At 38.6% G+C, this 22121-nt stretch overlaps 2 protein-coding genes across 2 annotated transcripts; both read right to left on the minus strand.

The window, feature by feature from the left end:
* Positions 1–1613: 1613 nt before the first annotated feature.
* On the minus strand, positions 1614–4305 carry LOC101972282 (olfactory receptor 7D4). Its single transcript, XM_005342114.3, has one exon. It carries the CDS (start codon positions 4117–4119, stop codon positions 3184–3186), a length of 936 nt encoding a protein of 311 aa, XP_005342171.2. The 5' UTR covers positions 4120–4305; the 3' UTR covers positions 1614–3183.
* A 9549-nt stretch (positions 4306–13854) lies between these two features.
* Positions 13855–15648, minus strand: LOC101971990 (olfactory receptor 7D4). The gene has a single exon (XM_005342113.2). The coding sequence runs from the start codon at positions 15459–15461 to the stop codon at positions 14505–14507; it is 957 nt and encodes a 318-aa protein (XP_005342170.2). The 5' UTR covers positions 15462–15648; the 3' UTR covers positions 13855–14504.
* Positions 15649–22121: the final 6473 nt, after the last annotated feature.

The raw sequence follows: 22121 nt of genomic DNA on the forward strand, positions 1-22121 counted from the left end.
AAGTTTTTTGCTCAGCTAAGGAAACAATTAGGAGTGTGAAGAAATAGCCTACATAGAGGATAAACTCTTTGCCAGGATTTCTCTGACTAGGGATTAATAACTTGAATATATAAAGAATTCAAACAACTTAACACCAAAAAATACACCATAAACTAATTAAAATTGGCAAAAGAACAGACACATCACAAAATAAGAAAGACAAAAGACCAAAAAAAAATGTGTGCAAAGATGTTCAATATCCCTAGCAGTCAGGAAAATACAAATGAAAACTACACAGATTGCATGCCATTCCAGTTAGACTGGCAGTCACCCAAAACATAAATAATAACAAAGGCTGGCAAAGATTTGTAGAAAAAGTACACTCACACATTGTTGGTGGGGCTGGAAATTAGTACAGCCACTCTGGAAAGCAGTATGGAGATTCCTCACACAACTGGGAATGAAACAACATACCCAGCTGTTTCAAACTTTGGCATATATCCCAAAGATCCTAAAATCAGCAAACTATAGGGACACAGCCACATCAGTGTTTAGAGCATCACAATTCCCAGTAACCAAGTTATGGAGCCAGTCCAGGTAGCTACCCACAGATGGGTGGATAAAGAAATTGCAGTATACATACACAATGGCGTTCTAATCAGCCCTGAAGAATAATGAAATTATGACATTTGTTGGTAAGTGGATGGAAATGGAGAACATCATGGTAAGTAAAGTAAGCCAGGCTCAGACAATCAATGTTGAATGCTTTCTTTCATATGTGGAAGTTAGAATACGATAAAGAAAAAAGGGGAATCCCATAAAAATAGAAAGATCAGTGGAGTAGAGGAAGGGCTTTGAGAGGGAGAGAGGAAGGATGGGAAAAGGGAGGAAGTGGAATAAAATTGACCATGTTATGCTGTGTGTGTGTGTGTGTGTGTGTGTGTGTGCGTGTGTGCATACATATGTGTATGTATGTATATATATATATATATATATATATATATATATATATATATATATATATATATACAGATGAATACATCACATTGAATTCAACCTTTATGTTTATCTATGAAGCACCAATTCAGAAAACAATGAATAAAGAGAAGAAAGACCAGGAGTAGAGGAAGTGGAAGAGGGAGAGGGGGGAGTGGATCGAAAAGGAAGTACTGGGAACTGAATGGGAGCTATTTATATTCCATGCCTGTATGTTGGAATAAAATTCACTATGATGTGTAACTATAGTATTCTAATAAAAAACATTAAACATACAAAAGAATTTTATTTGTAAATACTAAAATAAGTTACCATTTGTTATTACCAAAGGCTAGGCAATATTCTATACCTATAATATATATATGCCCTTATTTCTCATCAAATCTCCTGTTTAAGGGTTGTTTAGTTCCTCTCAACAGTGTTTTATATTTTTTTAAATTGCAGTAGAAAACATGGTACAATTTTCTGTGCAACATATTGTATAAATATTATATAGATCATGACTATTGATATTTGTACTCAAAAACCCATTATTTTTGTCTGGTTTTATTTATCATATATCAAAAGATGGATATTGAAATTCCCCCAAAAAACAATGGGGAAAAATCATAAAACACTTATCCAGATCAAGTGTCCAGAAAAAAATTATAGGTCAGAAACACAAGCACAAACTATATAATTACCAAATGAGAAGACTTGAAAAGAAGTTTTTCCACTGACAATATTTAAACTTCCAACAAACTTCTAGAGAGATGCTAATACATGACAGGGAAATGGAAATTGAAGGTAGAATGAGACAGCAGTTGAGAACACATTGGGAGCTATTTGGTTTATAGGATGAAAATAACAGGTGTGGGCAAGGATATAATGAAATCTGGATCTTTAAACATTAGAATATAAAATGTACCAGGTAATATTAAAAATAGTTTGAGAATTCCTCAAAAAGTTAAATACTCAATTATCATGTGACCCCATGGTCCTACTTGTATATATAGTGACCAAATTATTTAAAAACAATAGAATCACGTATGGCTTAACTTAACAATGAGGATAGATCTGAGAAAGACATTATAAGGACATTTATCTTTTGTACAAACATCAGGTGTTCTCAAAAAAACTCAGATGGATACAAAACTTTGGGGTGATATCATGCAATGGGACCACCATCATACATATATGGGGTCTGTCATTATCTGAAATGTCATTATGCAGCACTTACGTGTATTCAAACAAATAAGTATGCATGCTATCCATGGGATCCCTATTCTTAAGAAATGAACCAAGGAATTTATCCCAATGGTCATCATTGGATACATGGATAAACATTGTGGTGCATATTTACACTGAAATATTAGTCGTGAAAAGGAAGAAGAGATAATTAATATTAATCGGTAAAACGGCCAAAAGGAATGAAGAAAGGAAGCAATGTGGGAAGGAAGGAAATATGGAAGAAGGGAAACAATGGGGTATCACAAAGAATGAAGCAATGTCTCAGCGTTCTCCTAGGCATTTTATCATCATGATTCAGGACCCAGGCAGCTTTCAAAGATTCCCAGATTCCAGGTTCCTTGTCCAAAATCTAATCACTGTTGTTACAAAAGGTAGCACAACAAAGTCAGTAGTCTGTACTCAGTTTCAGGGTCCCATCATACCCCATTCTAATCCAAGTCTCTTTCATTCAGAAACTATGTGAAAGACAGAAAATGTCTCAAAGAAATCTTTTCAGAATGAATAAAGTCACACAGGTCAAGTGACAACCACGGTCGTGAAATGATAATCGTTTTCCTTTGACGTGTATGACTTCATACCAGTTCCTTCAGGAAGAAGAGGTTAAGCACTTTAAGGTGAAGAAGCTTCACATTCAAAAGGAAAATGTGGGGGCAATGAGTGTCAGCATGTGCCATGATAAGGGCTTTAAATATCAGATTAGAATGCTCAGGACAAAAACTGACCCAAGTAGAAGGCATCCTTAGATTAAGGACCCCATAGATTAAAGACATCTGGGGGGAGAAAACTTACAAAGGATGCACTGATGAAGTGGTTGAGGAGAAACCCATTCAAACTTTTATACAAGCAAAGTCAAAGGTGTTTCTGGAATGGAAATAGGAAGAAGCGTGTTTTTCAGGGGAGAAAGGAGTCATGCTATGTAAACTCACAGTCTTTGCCTCAGAGACCCAAGCATCCACCTAGTTCTGAGATCAATGTCCCTCAAGGACCAGAGGCTGCTCTGCTGAGGAGTCTCCCCAAGGCCCCCTTCACATCCTTGTTCCTCAGGCTGTAGATGAAGGGGTTCAGCATGGGGGTGACCACAGTGTACATCACTGAAATGACTGTGCTCTTGGAAGAATGGGTCACAGCAGAACTGAGGTAAACCCCAAGTGCCGTTCCATAGAACAAGGTGACCACACAGAGGTGGGACCCACAGGTGGAGAATGCCTTAGACTTGCCCACAGAGGAGGACATCTTCAGTAAGGAGGAGACGATCTGAGAGTAGGAGAAGAGGATCCCAGTGACGGGAACCACGCAGAGGAGTGCTGTTGCTACAAGCAAGACGATGTTATTGATGAGGGTGTCAGAGCTGGCCACCTTGAGAACCTGTGCCAATTCACAGAAGAAATGTGGGATTTCAGTGCCTACAGAGAAGCTCAGCCTCTTCATCAGTAGAATGTGAAGCAGGGAACTGCAGAAGATGGTGAGCCAACACAGCAGCACCAGGAAGACACAGAAGTGAGGGTTCATGATGACCGTGTAGTTCAGGGGGTGGCAGATGGCCACAAAGCGGTCATAGGCCATCACAGTCAGTAGGAAATTATCCATTCCAGCAAAAAACATAAAAAAATACACCTGAGTGAGGCACTCTGTGTAAGAGATGTCTTTCCTCTGTGCCTGGATGTTCACCAGCATCTTGGGGACCGTGGTGGAGGTGAAACAGATGTCCACAAAGGACAGGTTGGAGAGGAAGAAGTACATGGGGGTGTGGAGGTGGGAGTCACAGAAGATGGCCAGGATGATGAGCAGGTTCCCAAGCACCGTGACCAGGTACATGCACAGGAAGAGGCCAAACAGGATGGGCTGCAGGTCTGGATCCTCTGACAGTCCCAGGAGGAGGAACTGTGATAGAACTGTGTGGTTCTCCACTTCCATGAAGCTGTCTATTCCCCTTGAGAAATCAACAAAAGTTAAAAACAAACAAGCAAAGTTAAAAAGTCAATCAAATAAAAACAATACAACTGGATATCAAGTAATCCTCCCTTCACAATGTCACCCTCAGGCGGGTGTCCTTTGGCATGCCGGATTCCTTCCCATAGTGATTCATGTGGCTAAATGGTAACTCACTTCACTTTTGCATGTCTATAACAACCCATACTTTCTTTAATTCAGCAGAAATCTCTCATTTTATGTCTACTCACCTATTTTAATTCCCTTTTTAAAATTTAAAATGAAATAACTTAAAATGAGATAATTTTGTTTTGTTATGACCCATCCAGAATATTTGAACAAATTTCATATTTTCCTTGATAATCCCCACATTTCCTTAATTGAAATAGCTCTATAACAATAATAAAGCATGGACTTAGAAGTAATAACAACATTTATTCTATGACTTAGTAATTCCTAATAGTGTGATTGCTAAGTCACTACCTATTTTAAACTAGAGATATTATTATTATTATTATTATTACTTGTTTTTAAATTTAAAAATTCCTATACAGTGGAATTCAGAATAAGTGATACCTGTCGTTATTATTTTTATTATTCTACTTTATGATAATTGTTTTGGATAAGTAGCTCTCCCAACAAGCAGAATAGAGCTTGATCTGCAAAATTCTTGAGTTCTTGATTTGGACTTCCTGGAGTAGATTTTTGCCTACCCATCTTATTATGTATGACCTTGAGAAAGTCATCTAAATTCTATTAGTTATGAATGCTTTATCTCTCCAGTAGTTGTAATAAATATTTCCTATATGATAGGACCAATAAAGAAATGTAATGACATGATGATATAATTGTTCTATTGTGGTTCCTGAGACATTTGATGAACACTTAAGTGTGAACTTCTGTTCTTAACATCACAATACATTTTTCCTGCATGGATATCATTTAGCAACATCCCCTTAAGTCAGGCAGCAATCAGGATAAAATTATGATCATCATAAATATAACAAATCTGCTGGGCACAGTGGCACACACCTGTCATGCCAGTAGTTCAGGCAGCTGAGGCAGGAGGATCACAGGTTCGAAGCCAGCCCCAGCAGCTTAGCAAGGCCCTGAGCAGCTTAGTGAGACCCTTTCTCAAAATAAAAAAATACAAGGGCTGGAGGTGTGGCTCAGTGGTTAAGTGTCCCCGAAAACAAAAATTAATTAATTAATTAATTAAAATGCAACAAAATTTAAAAATATAAATACACACCCCCCCAAAATATAATAGTTATTACCTTAGGATCACTGTACAGCATTCCCAATTAATGGAGATCCTCATGGCTCCTACTTTCAGAGAGTGCCTGCCTGGTGAACTCTTCCAACGTGAGGAATAAGAATGTGGACCACATAGATAGGAGGAGAAAATAATACTGTAGCGCAATTAAACTCAAACACAATGCATGTGTGAGAGTGTTCTTGCTCTTTCTGCTCTTGGGTAGGTATGTTTTGTGATAAAATAGCTCAGGTAATGGCTGCAATTTTTTCAAGGTGCAGAGACTACAGCTTCAAGGAGTAGGTAAGTCTGGGACATCCCAGTATCCTGATTCTGGAGCAGAGCCCAGGATCCAGGTCCTCCCCATGCCACCTCCTTGCCCCCCAGCCTCACTGTGACCCACCAGCTCTGAGGGCTAAGACTGATGCTTTCTCTTCTCCACCCTCTCTCTCCCAGGGAAGCCCACTTGGGTTTTCAAGGAGGCTGCATCTGAGAATCACAGGTGAAGGCCAACAGGGCCATGTTTGAGGTTTCTGTCCTCTCAAGTGTGCAATTCTCAGAGCTCCTAATTAACTAGATTGTTCTATTGTCTCTCCAGATCCAAATAATTCTGCTCCCTTGGAGTATGAAGGAGATAGCAGAATGGAAAATTTTAGTCAATTTTGTGTTAACTATGCCCAATCAGTTAAGAAATGATTTCCTCCAAGGACAAACTCACTGATTTTGGTCAGGTTTGAAAGTCACAAGGTATCCCCTAAGGAAGGAGGAATTTCTACAAGGACACAATCCTAGGAACTTCCTATGACATCTCCCTTAACTTGTCTTTGGAGATTGAGTGGATCGTTGGGGTCCACAATGTTATGAGTGGAAAGAATTCCATCCTTTCCTTTTTCTTAATTATTTTTGTTGTTTTAAATTTCATAATTTTTAATGGACAGGATGGTGTTTATTGTGTATGACCTTCTGTTTAGAAGCATCACACACTGAAAAACAGTTAAATCTAAGAAATTAACATATACATTACCTCATATTGGTGTCATTTTGTGGTGAGTCATTTAATATCCACTCCGAATTTTTCAAGAACACAAATCATTCGCAAGAGTCACCACACAAGAGCACTTCTCTTGAGCTTAGTCTTCCTGTCTAACTGGACTTTTGTCTCCTGTGACCAGTATTTCTCCCCCAACACCACCCTCAACTGCTCTAGTTTTGTACTGAGGTCAAGTTTTTAAAATTCCATGAGTAGTGACCTACCTGTCCCTGGTTTATCTTTCTTAATATAATATCCTCCAGATTCATCCACGTTCTCATAAATGACAGGATTTTCTTTTTTATGCCTAAACACCATCGTGTGTGTGTGTGTGTGTGTGTGTGTGAGAGAGAGAGAGAGAGAGAGAGAGATACCCTCCTATATGTGTCTGTGTGTGTGTGTGTGTCTGTCTGTCTGTCTGCACACACACAGCACATATTCTTCATCCTGTATGTATACATAGATGGACTCTTAGGTTGATTCCCAATCTTGGATATCATGAATTGTGCCTCAGTAAACATGGGAAAGCACATGTGTTTTTGACATGTTTAAATTTATGTCCAGTGGACAAATATCCCATGGTGAGGTTGCTGCATCATTCAGCAATTCTGTGTTTAACTTTCTGAGGGACCTCTGCGTTCCTAGCTACTTTGGTTGTTGGTTGTACTGATTTATAACCCCACCAACATCCTGCAGGGCTTTCCTTTTCTCCACATCTCCATCAACAGTTATCTTCCACCCTTTGCTGAAGCCATTGTCACAGGTGTGAGGCACAGCTGTCTCATACTGGTTTTGATTTGCATTGCCTGGATGCCTGGTGATATTGGCATTTTCGTGTCTTCTTTTAAGCAAAGTCCACTGAGGTCTTTTTCTATTTTTAAATTGGGTTGTTTGTTTTCTAGCCATTGAGTTGCTTTCATTTCTTATAGATTTGGGATATTAACCCTTTATCAGATTCATGATTTGCAAAGGACCCCTCACATTCTCTAAGTCATCTCCTTGATCTGTTGATTTCCTTTGGGGGTGTTGCAGTTTTCATTTTGTTATAGTCCCACTGGTCTCCTTTCACTTTTGTGGCCTCTGCTTTTCAGGTCATGTTTTAAAACTCAGGACAAACGGATACCACAAAGCCTTCCCCCTGTTTTATTGTAGGAGCTTTGTGCTTTCAGTTCTTAAATTCAGGTTTTCACTCCACTTGGTTTGATGTTTTCTCTATAGTATACAAGTCTAGATTTGTTCTTCTTCCTGTGAGATCCAGTTTTCCCAGCACCAGCTTTTGAATACTGTTCTGTTTTCATTGTGTACTCTAAGCACCTTTATCAATAATCAGTTGGCCTTAAATGGCTGGATTTGTTTCTGGGTCCTCTGCTCTGTTCCATTGGTCCGTGCATCTATTTTTATTCAGTAGCATACTACATTTTAAAAGTTACCAAGGCTTTGTATTATGTGTTGAAATCAAGTGATGTGATTAGACTTCCAATTTCATTCCTTTGGCCCCAGGTTGCTTTAGTGATTGTGATTTTTAAGAGCATTTAAATATTTTTCTATGGAATTGAAAAATATAATCTGGATTTTGATGGGGATTGCATTAAACTTGCAAATCACTTTAGATATTAGGGACACTTTAACAATATTAATTCTTCTAATCCAAGAACATAGCATTTCTCTATTTAGTTTTTCACTTCCGTGTTTTTCATCCATGTTTTATGCTTTTCAAGACAGAGATCTTTCCCCTTTCCTAGAGACCATTTGTACTTATTATTTTATAGTTATTTTTTTCTTGGTTTCTTTCCAGGCACTTTACTGCTACTGTATAGAAATGCTACCAATTGGTGGATATTAGCCTTGTATTCTGTAACTTGACTGGATTCATATATTCATTCTTTCAGTGGATCTCTTGAGCTTTCTGCACATAAAATCTTGTCATCTGCACACAGGATAATTTATCATCCCTCCCCCCGAATTTTAATGGATTTTCTTTCTTTGTCTTTACTTCCTTTTGGAGGTGTGTTCAGTGGTGGTGGCAAGTGTGGGTATCCATGTATTGGTCTAGAAATGACAGAAAAAGCTTTCACCTCCTCCTGTTCAAATATGTATTACTTACTACGGTTCCTCTATATTGCATTTCTTGCTTTGAGGTGCATTCCTTCTGTATCTCATTTTGGGGGGTTTACATCCTTATGCATGTGAATTTCGTCAAATGCATTTACCTCTATTAAAAATGGTCGTGCGGTTTTTGGTCTTTTAGGCTATCATTATCATTTACAATGTAGATTTCATAGACTTCATTCCGCAGTACCTCCTCTTGCCTTAACTTCCTCTTCCCACTAATCCCTTTTCTCAACCCCTCCCATTTCCAAAAGAGCTCCCTTCCACTTTTTTTCCCTCCCTAGCTTCTATATATGATTGAAAAACATATAATCCTTGACTTTCCAAATCTGGCATATTTCACTTAACATGATGCTCTTCAGTTCCATTCAAGTCCCTTAAAATGGCTCTATCTCATTCCTCTTTATGACTGAATAAAACTCCATCATGCACCTACATTACATTTTCTTTATCCATTTATCCACGGACAGACACCTACATGATTTCATAACTTGGTTACCATGAATTATTGCACTGTACATATCACTGTATATGCTGATTTTAGTTCTTTTGAATTTTTTATTGGTTTATTTTAATTCTTTTAAATAAATTCCAAGATGTGGTATAGCTGTGTCCTATGGTGGTTCCATTCATAGTTTTTTTTTTTTGAATCTCTGTAGTCATTTCTACAGTGGCTGTGCAAAATTTATATTCCTACCAACAGTGTGCAAGTGTTCCTTTCTCCTTACCTCCAAACCAGTGACTATTGCTATTTGCATTCTTAGTGATTGCCATTTTAACAGGAGTGAGATTACGTAGTAGAGTAGCAAAGATTTTCTCTCATTCTGAAGATTCTCTCTTCACATTCTTAATTATTTCCCTTGCTGTGTAAAAGCTTTTTCATTTGATGACATCCTGTTTATTAATTGTTGGTATTATTTCTTTTAGGGTTCTAATGAACCCATATGTTGGAGCACTGAGCCTGTGTTTTCTTCTAGGAGTTGCAAAGTCTCTAGTCTAACTCCTAGATCTCCCATTCATTCTGAGTTGACTTTTATGCAGGTGAGAGATAGGGATCCGGTTTCATTCTTCTATGTACGGATTTCCAGTTTTCCCAGCATCTTTTGTTACAAGGGCTCTTTTGTTTGCCTTTGTCAAGGTCAGATGACTTTGTCTGTCTGGGTTTGTTTCTGTCTTCTCTTCCCTTGGTCTGCGTGTATATTCGTAGGCCAGGACCTGGCTGCTTTTGTCATGATAGTCTTGCGATGTAATTTGAAATCAGGTATTGGGATACCTCCAACATTGCTCATTTTGCTCAGAATTGCTTGGGGAATTCTGGGTCTTTCATTCTTATGAATTTTAGCACTTTTTTGGACACCGTCATACAAGCATGAGCTCTGATTTCCCCCAATTCAGTCCTCAGTACTTCTCTTTTCCCCCCTCTCATTCCTTCCTTTGTTCCCTTTCCTCTACCTATTGGTTTCTGTTTTATTTTTAATTTATTTAATAGTTTCACCTAAAATTAATGCAGTATAGATATACATAAAGGTAAAATTCAGTGAGGGAGTGGCAGGCGGGGCTGGAAAAGGGAAGAACCGGGGACGGAATTGACCAAACCTTCCTGTGTGCATGTACGTCTTCTTCTGAGAAATGTCCATTCAGGTCCTTAGCCCATTTTTAAAGAAGCTGTTTGTTTTCTCACTATTGAGTTGTTTGATTTCTGCCTATTTTCTCTGTTTATCTCTTATCTAGTTATGATCTCCAAGTATATTCTCCCATTCTGCAGACTGTGTTTTCACTCTCTGGGTCGATTCTTTTGCTCTGTGGAAATTGCTCGATGGGATGCAACCTCATTTTATTATTTTTGCTTCTGCTGTCAAAATGTTTGCTTATATAAAACAATCATTACCCAAATGCATCATGTAGCTTTATCCTATAAATCCTTTTAGTACTTTAAGAGTTTCATATGTCTTTCATTCATTTTGATTTGTGTGCATGTATAGTGTGACATACAGTCTGATGTACTTCTTCTCATATGGAAATCCAATATTCCTAGCACAACTGACTGGAGAGATGATCTCTTCCCACTGCGTGTTAATGTCAAATTGTCAAAATCAATTAACCACAAATTGAACTGTGGTTATGTTTATAGACTTATGTTTTGCATCTTTGTACATTTCCATTCTTCTCTGTTTCTTCATTTTATGCTCCTAATATGCTTTTCTTTTTGATGACTTTTGAGGCATAGAGAGTCTGATTTTGATAAGTTCCAACATAACTATTTTTTGCTTTATTTCTCATTTTTTTGGTGTAGGATGTAAAAATCCATTGCAGAATCTAAGATAATGAAGACATTACTCTGCTTTCTTCTAAGAATTTTTAGGATTTTAACCATTACACTAAAACTATTGAACATTTTTTAGTTAATTTTTGTATATGTTGTGCCTTCCAGTTAGGGGTCTTCTAGCCAACAAAGCAGGCTTTCAGAAGTGGAGGAGACTTTACCCCAAAACAGGAGTCAAGGAGTTCATCATCACCAGATGTCCCTTAAGAAATGCTCAAGAGAGTTATTCAAGCTGAACAAGAGCCCACAATGAGTAAAACAAAAACATATGAAAGTGTATAAAACTCACGAGTAAAACAGTCAAATTCAGAATATTCTAATACTGTCCACAGTGGTATATAAATCACAGAGATTTTTAGTATGATATTTAAAAGACTAAACTATTAACATACTAGGAACAGTAATATGTTAAGCAAATGAAATATAAAAAGACAGCCTCCATTTATGAACACATCAAATGAACCCATTATTACATATAATTATAATGCAATAATAAACCAAGACACACAGGAGCAAGTGAGAGAAAGAAAACACACTGGAGGTTAAAATGGAGCAAACTGAGCTTTATGTATTTGTCAATGTGTTATAATGAACTCCACTATTATATATAACTACAATGCAATAATAAAGAAGACACAAATTGGAAAACTGCTGTTTAAAAATGTTCAGTATTGATAACATCCAAGTAATGCAACAAAACCACAATGAGAAGTCATCTTGCACCAGTTAGAATTGCTACTCATTATGAAGACCAAAAATAGCTGGTGTTGGTGAGGACTCACTGAGCACCATTGGCAGAAAAGTAAATTAGTACAGCCATTAGGGGAAACAGTATGAAGATTCATCAAGAAATTAAAAATAGAATTACCATATGATCCAACAACATCACCAATGCATTTATATACAAATGATATGGAATCAGTATGTCAAGACACATGCCCAGCCCCACCATTACTCACAATATCCAAGACATGAAATCAACCCAAATGCTCATCATCAGATGATCAGAAAAAGAATACGTGGTCTATATACACAGTGGAATCCACAAAAAAGTAAAACAGAAGTTCCATGCTTTACTACAACATGGAACTTGGAGGACTTCATGTTTAGAAAAAGAGTCAAACATAGAAAGGCAAACACTGCATGAACTCACACATAGGTGGACTCTTAATAAGGCGGACTTGCAGGCACAGAATGAAATGGTGAGTAGCAGAAGCTGCAAGGAGGTGACTTAGGTGGCTTGGTAAAGAACATGAAATCTCTGGGAGAAAGGAGAAATAACTTCACAAAATATATTGCAAATCCTGATGAAAAAAAAAGTGGAAAGAAAACATACAGAATGGGGCAAGTGCTGTCAAAACACACACCGAAAAGGGGCAAGTATCCAAAATATATTCAAGTCAAAAACAAAAATATGAGTTACATAATTACAGAATAGCAAAAGATTGAAAAGCTATTTCTCCTTGGAAGACCACCAGTCTCCAACAAGCAAAGGTGCTCCATCGGTCACAGAGAAATTCACATCAGAGGCACAGCGATACTCCACTTCTCAGCCACTAGGAGGCTATGATCATAATTTTTTCATTATTGTCAAAACAGAACCTTTATTAGTTTTCATCAGACAGTGTTTGCTTTACAGAAGAAATTGTAATAACTACGTATAAAGAGTAATCATGTTTTGGAAATCATCATTTTTTTTTAAATGTGAGCATTGGGCAATACAGCTCAGTTGGTAGCATGCTTGCCTCGCATGCGTAAGGCCCTGGGTTCAATTCAAAGCACCACACACACACAAATGAGCATTACCTATGTTTAATTTTAATATTAGAATGATAATATAAAGCAGTATTATCATTGTGATCCTATTCTTATTAGTTATATAAACACAATGATACACCCTAATCGAATCACAAAAGCATGAATACAACCCACTCCAATTCAGTGCCCCCCAACTCCCCTGCCTCTACTCCACCTCTTCAATCCATTTATACTTGTTGTTTTTTTTTCTTTTTAATTAGTGACCTGTGGATGTTCCCAGGTCTAGGACTCGCCATGCCACACCCATGCTTGCACATACAAAAGTTGGGTCAGAATCATTCCACTGTTCTTCCCTTTCCCCATCCTTTCTTCATCCTCCTCAATTGACATCATCTCCTCTACTGATATTTACTCTGATTTGATGAAACTTTCTCTCCCTTTATTTTTAGGAAAAAAATATTGGCAACCTGATGTTATAACCTGAGATATTGTAGTGAATGTAAAATATGTCAGCCACTCTTAAAAACATTTTGGTGAGTTCTCAAAAATACGACTGTAAATATCCCAGGATCCTGTCATCTCACTCCTAGGAATATTCTCCAAAGGATTGAAAAAAAAAACAAATGGTTAAACAAATAAATGTACATGCGGGCTGATAGCAGTATTATTTAAAACATGTAACAGATGGACATTACCCAAGTGTACACCAATGGGTGAATAAATGAGCAACTTCTGTATATACATATAGTAGAATATAACTCAGCCACAAGAAGAAAAGGTTCAAATTAACTTTAACCAGTGAAACAGTCCAAAAGGAGGAAGGAGGCAATGAGGGAGAAAAGACAGAAACCAAGAAAGGAAAGAAGGAACAAGGAAAGAAAGAAAACATCAGGAGTCAAAATGGATGTATTCATATCTGAGACTTCCTTTTGGCTATCACCATGAACCAAATGGCCAAACCACGTTCAAGGTATATTCTGTTATGTCAAAAATCCAATCAATGTTTTTATGAAAACTAAGGACACTGAAAGGTTATAATCAATCTTAATTGCACAGTCTCTCCTGCTCAGAAATGAGGCAATTGAAATATTTCAAAGAAATGTTTGGAAGAATAAATGAAGTTACATGTCTAAAAGCAACAAGCACGGTTTTCATATGGTAACCAATTGGCCATGATGCTGGTATAATTATCATTCCATTTCCACCAAGGAAAACAAGAACACAATCAAGTTAAGGTGAACAATATTAACATTCAAGAAGATAATTTTAAAACAGTACTTTATTTTAATAGACCCTTAGTTGTGCATATTTAGGGGCCAAATGTGATGGATATTTTGATACAAGTACACATTGCAGAATCATCAAATCAGGGTAATTAACATATACACCACAGCAAATATCCATTATTTTTGTGGCTAGAACATTGAAAATCATGAAGAGGATAATTTTTGAGGAAATCATGTCAGCCTTGACACATTAAGTGCTTTAAACATCCAGTTAGGTCTGTGAGAAGAGGTACAATCCTGTAATCCCAGCTACACTAGTGGCTGATGCAGGAGGATTGCAAGTTTGAGGACTGCTACACCTTAGCAAGACCCTACCTCAAAATGAAAATTAAGAAGGGCTAAGGATGTAGCTCAGTGGTAGAAATTAGAAATATGTGGGATACTTATAAGCAAACTTACCAAAAAATTTACCCTCAAGGATCATGTACACAAAAGAAATATTTTAAAGGAATTTCTAAAGGAGTTATTGAAGATAAACAAATAAAATACTATATACACAAAAGCCTTTCCCACTCTGGAAGGACTAGAGTGTGTGTTTTAGGGAGGACACTGAAAATCACATCATCTGACATGGGCTCGAAACTTCCCCTTGGTTCTGAGGATCTACGTTCAGAACTCAGTGATCCCACAGAGACAAGAGGCTGCTCTGCTGAGGAGTCTCCCCAGGGCCCCCTTCACATCCCTGTTCCTCAGGCTGTAGATGAAGGGGTTCAGCATGGGGGTGACCACAGTGTACATCACGGAGGCAACGGAGCTTGCCTGGGAAGAGTGGGTCACAGAAGAACTGAGGTAAACCCCAACTCCTGTTCCATAGAACAAGGAGACCACACAGAGGTGGGACCCACAGGTGGAGAAGGCTTTGTACTTGCTAGCAATGGAGGACATCCTCAATAAGGAAGAGACAATCTGAGAGTAGGAGAAGAGGATCCCAGTCATAGGAAACACACCCAGCAGGGCACATGCCACATAAGTAAAGATGTTATTGATGAGGGCATCAGAGCCGGCCACCTTGAGAAGCTGAGCCAGTTCACAGAAGAAATGTGGGATTTCAGTGCCCATGGAGAAGGTCAGTCGTTTCATCAATAGATTCTGAATCAGGGCGATCCAGAACATGATGAGCCAAGACAGCAGCACCAGGAGGACACAGAGCCGGGGGTTCATGATGACAGTGTAGTTTAGGGGGTGACAGATGGCCACAAAGCGGTCGAAGGCCATCAGAGTCACTAAAAACTTATCCACTCCAAGAAAAATATTATAAAAGTACATTTGAGAGAGGCATTCTCGGTAGAAGATGTCTTTGCTGTGTGCCTGGATGTTCACCAGCATCTTGGGGACCGTGGTGGAGATGAAGCTGATGTCAGCCAAGGACAGGTTGGAGAGGAAGAAGTACATGGGGGTGTGGAGGTGGGGGTCAGAGCTGACAGCCAGGATGATGAGCAGGTTCCCAAGCACTGTGACCAGGTACATGGACAGAAACGGTCCAAACAGGGTGGACTGCAGGTCTGGGTCCTCTGAGAGGCCCAGGAGGAGGAAGTGGGATACGGCTGTGTGGTTCTCTGCTTCCATGTAGCTATTGTATCTTCTGAGTAATAGAGGAGGGGGAAAAGCAACGTTCAAAGACCACTCACCTGGGATCTCTGGTAGGTACCACTTTACAATATTATTCTTGGATGGACGTTCTTTACCCTACAGAGTTCTGCCCATGTTTGTGATTGATGGAACAAGTGGTACCCCATTTCCAAGTTAAACGTGTATAATTGTTCTGCCTTTATTCAATTTAGCAGAGAACTCTCTTATATCATCCACTCAATCATTTTAGCTCTACTCTTTGAATTAATCAACATAAGTAATTTTCTTCTGCAATAAGTCTCATCCAAAATAAATGAGGACATTTTAGACCATTGCCTTAATTATCCCATGCTGTTCATTCTATTATCTCCATAATATGGATTGAACATTAATTTTCAGATCCACTCTTTTTATATGGCTTGAGACTTTCTAGGAATATGAGTTGGTTCTCAGTACCTTATTTATATTCTTTTTAAATATAATACTATCATCACTTCTTTGATTATGGAATGCAAAAATGCTTTCTTTCATGGTATAATTCCAATAAATCAAAGTTGTGACTTATATAATTATTACTGATCATTTTTAAAATCCTCCTCTAGGATAAACACTTTGGATAACCCCCCACAAGGTATAGAAGAGTTGTGATTTACAAATTGGCTTCTTGAGGAATGGGGTTGTGGCTCAGTGGTCAGAGTACTTACCTCGCACATGTGAGGCACTGGGTTCGATCCTCAGCACCACATAAAAATGAGTAAACAAAATAAAGATATTGCATTCATCTATAGCTAAAAAATATTTTTTTAAAAAAAATCGGCTTCTTGAATCAAACACTTTGGAAAAGAGTTTGAGTTCACCTGCTTATAATATGTGTGATCTTGAGAAAGGGTTTTAAACTCTCTTAGCTGAAATTACTTCACCTCTCCAGGAGGGATTGAAAATGTGCACTAAGTAGTGTGGCTGAAGAAGAAAATTCAGTAAGATAAGGATTATCATTTTTCTGCTACAGTTTCTGGGGCATACAGAAAGCATTTTATAAATGTGAGATTTCACAGTTTACTTCATGATAAATGTGTCATCAATATCCCTCTTAACCTGTGGCAGCCCTCAAGCCCAGACTTGTGATCACTATCAACACAGTAAGTAGGTCTCTTACCTCGTTTGGCCTCCACAGAGAATTTTTAGTTATGAAGATCCTATGGCTCCTTCCTTCATACAAAAATGCCTCCAGGGACTACACAGATGAGTGGAGAGAACATAGGCACCTGCCACTGAAATCGCATGCAAGGAGTGTGTGATTGTGTGTGCCCGTGTGCCCACCTGGTGAGTGATATGCATTGTGTCAAAATTGCAGTTAACTGTCAAAACATATTCAATGACCTACATTTCAATGATTCAAGGTTGTTCTATACAAACCATCTAAAATCTTAAAGACATATGTAAGTCTTGAAAATGATAACATTTTTATGATTAAAAAAATGATCATCAGAATATTTTATTAAATATTTTATTAAAAACAAAAACATCACGAAGAACCAATTTTTTATGGGAAGTGACTATAAGAACCTTCTTTCAAATAGGAATGTGGGGCTCAGAGAGGAAGTAAGGAGAAGAAGACAGTCTAGGCCAAGAAAGCAGAGTGTGCAGCTGTCCATCAGCTGGTGGGCTGGGTGGGAGGGATTGGAGGCCATTGAGATGGACAGCAGGAGTGAGGGGCAGTGGGGAGGGGCGCCAGGTCTAATGTCCCTTTACCCTGGTAATTTCATGTTCATTTGTGGCCCTGACCTTGTGACAGCTTTTTCTCACCCTTTGCCTTCCCAAGGACTACATGACTGTCACACTGCAGGTGTTGCACAGATACAAATGTTGGATGCACAAAAAACACAAGTCCAAACTCTCAACCTTGTCACAAAGGACTTTCCCAAACTTCACATTTCTGAGCATAAATTTAAAAACAAGAGTATAACAATTAAATAGGGTGCATTCCTATTTTTTTAAGTATTGGGGATGTGGTTCAATGGGAGAGCAGCAGGTTGCTAGCATGCTCCAAGCCCCAGGCTCAATCCCCAGCATTACCACAAAATAAAACAAAACAACTCATGATGAACAATTCGTAGCAGTTCTGGGAATCAAAGTCAGTTTTCCATAATGATATTTGTAAATATAACTGTTCACAAAAATAGGTGAGTGGATATAAATTATAATCATAATCACCACACAGAAGGCTATTAGAGAAAATTTAACAATAATTACTGCTGCTAATAGAACCAAAAAAAATGTGGATAAACCAAGAAAACAAAGACAATTTTCAATAAAATAAAGGATCATTTTCAAACCAGCCAAAAAGAGATGTTACTTGAAAGCACTAGAGTGTTTGTGTTAAATTCTTGCAGATGCCAAGGAAGTCTGCTCTAACATCATTTGACAATTTCCTGAATATTTGAAGGGACTGGTCATATAAGAAAGGCAATTGGACTGAGTGTTGAATATCAGAAATGATTATATCTTTTGCAGGAGAATGGATGTATTGGAGAGCATCCTGTTAAGCAAGTTAAGCCTGACTCAGAAACCCAAGGGTCATATGTTTTCTCTCATGTGTGGGAGCCAGAGAGAAAAATGGGAAAGGATCTCATGAAAACAGAAGTGAGAACAGTCAGGTAAATGAAGCAGACAAGGAAGGAGGAAGAGGAGCGGAAAAGGCAGAAATGGAACTGATCAAATTATGTTCTGTGCGTGTGTGTGTGTGTGTGTGTGTGTGTGTGTGGAGATGTCACAACAAGTCCTCCTGTTATGTAGAATTTTTCTGCACCAAAAAAAATTTTAAGAAGAAAAAAAAAACCTGTTGACTTAATAAGAGCTTTCAGTAAGTCAAGTTTTCATTAAAAGTAAACAGGGTATAAAATTAAAAAAGAAAATGTATTTTGGAACAAAATCAACACTATTTCAGGTGTAACCGACCTTTGGAGTGTAGTTATTGAGTAAACAATTGCATGTAGGAAATGTAACAGGAGCAGACCGCTTATAGGAACCAGTGGGGGAAAACTGGAGACTCTCCAGGAAGTAACTCTTATTGGAGAGAGGATCTAGACTCAAAGGGTGAGAGGAGGAGACAGAACAGGAGCTGGGAAAGGCAGGTCTCAGTGGGCTCTGAGTTTCATCAAAGAACAGGGATTCCCCTTCACAGACTGAAGACGTGGGACCTTCCCAGTATCCATATTCTAGAGGCAAAGGCCAGTACCCATGTTCTTTCCTCTTCCTCTTCTGGCTCCACCAGCCTCGTGAGGACACGCTGACTCTCTCTGATGTCCCCTACAGAAGCTTTCTCTTCTCCAGAATCTGTTCCCAGGAAGTCTGCTTGGGTGTCATGGAGGCTGGATCAGAGAAATACAGGTGAGGTCCACAGGGGCATGTTTACAGTTCCTCGAATCTCAAGGGTCAAATTCTCAGAGGAGCTCATTAAATAAATTGTTTGCTACTCTGTCCATTCTACAGGTAATCCATCTTCCTTGAGAGAGAAAGCATACAGCATTGTGGAAATTCACAGTCCATTTTGTGTCTGTTGGTAGGCCTTGATGAATTTAGTTCCTCAAGGAGAAATACTTTTTCCTTGGACTTGATTTAAAAGTCATAATGTGTCCCCTAAGGAAAGATTGATTTCAGCAAGGATCATGTCCTAGGAGCATCTCTCTGTGATGTGTATCTGTGAAGACTCTTTGCAGATTTCATGATCTCTTGGGGTCCACAGTGTTATGGAGGAAAGGAGCCATTTATTTTAAAGTTTTCTGCTTATTTTTCAAGTTCATTTGTAAAAATTGTCAAATAAAATTGTGTGTATTTCAACATGTTTCAGAAGCACATATACAAAGCAGAATGCCTAGATCTAACCAATTATCATTTTTGTTGTGAGAACGCTTACATCCAGTCTTTCACAAATACAGCAATATCATCACTAACTACAGTCACCAGACTGTAATTATGTTTCTCCTATCACTTCCACCTAATTAATTGCAATCTTCTCTCCTTTAATGAACATTTCCCAACACCACCCTCAACCACCCCAGATGTTTAACCACTAATCTGATCTTTGTTTTTGTGAGATCAACATTTTTAGATTCCACATACATGTGAAATCCTGTTATTGATTTTCTGTGCCTGGCTCATTTCACTTGATCTTATATCCTCCAGGTTCATCTGGGTTGTGCAAAATGACAGGATTTCCTTTTTCATTCCTGGATAGTATTCCGTGTGTGTGTGTGTGTGTGTGTGTGTGTGTGCATCACATTTTTGTTATTGATCCATTGATATGTGCTCAGATTGTCAACAAATATTGGCTCCTGTGAATAGTGTGTCAGTAAACAAGGGGGTGCAGGGGTCTTCCACATGCAGATGTCGTTTTCTTTGGATACACACCTAGTCCTGGGATTGCAGGATCTTGTGGAGTTCTATTTCTACTTTTTGAATGTGCCTCCATATGGGTTTCCATACCAGCCTCACTGACATTCTCAGGGCTGCACTAACACACACCCCCAGGAACAGTTTTGGGGGGCTCCCTTTCCTCCATGTCCTTGCCAACACTCCCCTTTATCCTTTTTTATAACAGCCATTGTGACCGGAGGGATGTGAGGGCTCAAGGTGGTCTTGATGCTCATTTCCCTAATATTTACTGACGCTGAGCCACCCTATTTGGACCATGTGCATCTGTAGATCTTCTCATGAGAAATGTCTATGCAGAGTTTTTCCCAGTTTTTAATCAGATGATCTGTTTTCTTACTGTTGAGTTGTTACACTTCCTCGAGTATTTGGTGTATTAACCTTCATTGGATGTATAATTTGCAAATATTTTATTCTATTCTGTAGTTTTCTCTTCACTGTTTGGAGTGTTTCCTTCATAGATTACAAATATTTTAGCTCCATGTAATCCACTTCTGCTCTTGATACCAATGCTTTGGGCGTCATACCCCAAAATCTCTTTTTAAACCATAACATGGTTTAAAAGCTATAAATTAGCTACACATATTTTACCAAAATAAGACAAATGGAGAGGTAAGTTTGAGATTCCACTGGAGTCTGGAGCTTGGGAGAGAAGTCTGTGGTGGAGACAGAAATTGAAGACAGTAGGGCACCAACATTTTGGGTAAACTAAGCTCAGTTGAGAACCAGCAAGGCAGAACAATTCCAAGGGCGACAGATTGACGGCATTACTTTCCAAGATATGGCCATAATTTAAAAAGCAATATCTTAGGGAAGACAAAATAATCATGTTTAATTTTGTAACAATGAAATCGAGGACCTTGAAGAACCCCCCAAAGGTGCTATGACCTTGGAGGTCAAATATATTGATTGGGTCTTTATTGGTCTCCATTGATGGAAGAAAATAATTGATTAATTGTACATAGAATAATAAAGTTCCTGCTTAGCAAGACGGGAGTTAGAAGGACAAGAAGTTGAAAGCTATCCATAAACTTGTTCTTCTCATCTATAGGACCCATAAAGCTCCCTGACTTTGTGGATCTTGAGGAAAGCCCAAAGCTCTCCATGGATTCTGAGACCACCCAACACAACAGTGAGCACCATTTTGATTCAATAACCGTGTGTAATTATTTTGTAGTGATAACCTCTCAAAAATATTTTCCTGAGCTTTTAACACCACCTCTTCTTGGAATGGTTTTGAAATGTCAAAATTAAGATAACCCAGTAGACGAATATTATAGGATTCTACTCCAATGAGTACATGGAATACTCAAATTCATGGAGATAAGAAGTGGAACAGCAGTTACCAGAGGTGGGGGAAATGAAAGAAGGGTTACCTTTAATAGATGTAGAGTTTTGATTGAGATGATGAAAAAGATTGGTAAATTGATGTTGTAAAATGGAGTGACTGTGCTTAAGGCCACAGAACTCACTCACAAAATATTGGTGGATAGCCAGGCACGCTGGTGCACACCTACTCAGGAGGCTGAGGTAGGAGGATTGCTTGAAGCCTAGAGTTTCAAAGCAGCTTGGGCAACATAGTGAGAGACCATTTCAATAAAAATGGTTAAAATTGATCACTGGATGGTTTAATAAGCAAACTGACATGATGGTTTGATATCCCAGTGGAGCCTGGAGCTTTGGATAGCAGTTTGTGCTGAAGACAGAGAGAGAGAAACGGAGGGCACAGAGACATAAGGCAAAGTCCATGGGTGACGAAGCTACTTATGTTAACTGGAAGGTACAGCTCTGAGAGCAAAAGAAATATCAGGGAGGATGTAGAGCATCAGGTTATCTTGGAACACTCGATTAGAGGTGCTTACAGAGCACTTCTTAAAGGTCAAATGTATGGATTCGGTCTTCATGGGTCTCCACTAGTGGTAGTAAACATTTATTAATTGTTTACAGAGAAGGAGAATTTTCCTGGTGGAGAGTCGGGTGTTGGAAAGTCAGGAGTATCCCAGCCTAAATCCTACCCTGCTGTTCTCATTCTCAGGACCCCCTCATGCTCTCTGATTTACATGACTCTCAAAGAAAGTCCCCAAAGACCACATTAGTCTCCATTCACATCAACACAGGGGTGAGCACCACTTAAATTATTATTGTGTAATTATTCAGTTAGTGACGGCCTCTTAGAAATCCCCTCCTGGGCTTTCCATCCATCCCTTTGGTTAGTGCTTCATGTCT

This window comes from Ictidomys tridecemlineatus, chromosome 2 (assembly GCF_052094955.1).
Source record: "Ictidomys tridecemlineatus isolate mIctTri1 chromosome 2, mIctTri1.hap1, whole genome shotgun sequence".
Taxonomy (NCBI): Eukaryota; Metazoa; Chordata; class Mammalia; order Rodentia; family Sciuridae; genus Ictidomys; species Ictidomys tridecemlineatus.

What these genes read in the sequence shown, in the direction of transcription:
- LOC101972282 (XM_005342114.3), bottom strand. Translation starts at nt 4,119, where the DNA reads ATGGAAGTGGAGAACCACACAGTTCTATCACAGTTCCTCCTCCTGGGA.
- LOC101971990 (XM_005342113.2), bottom strand. Translation starts at nt 15,461, where the DNA reads ATGGAAGCAGAGAACCACACAGCCGTATCCCACTTCCTCCTCCTGGGC.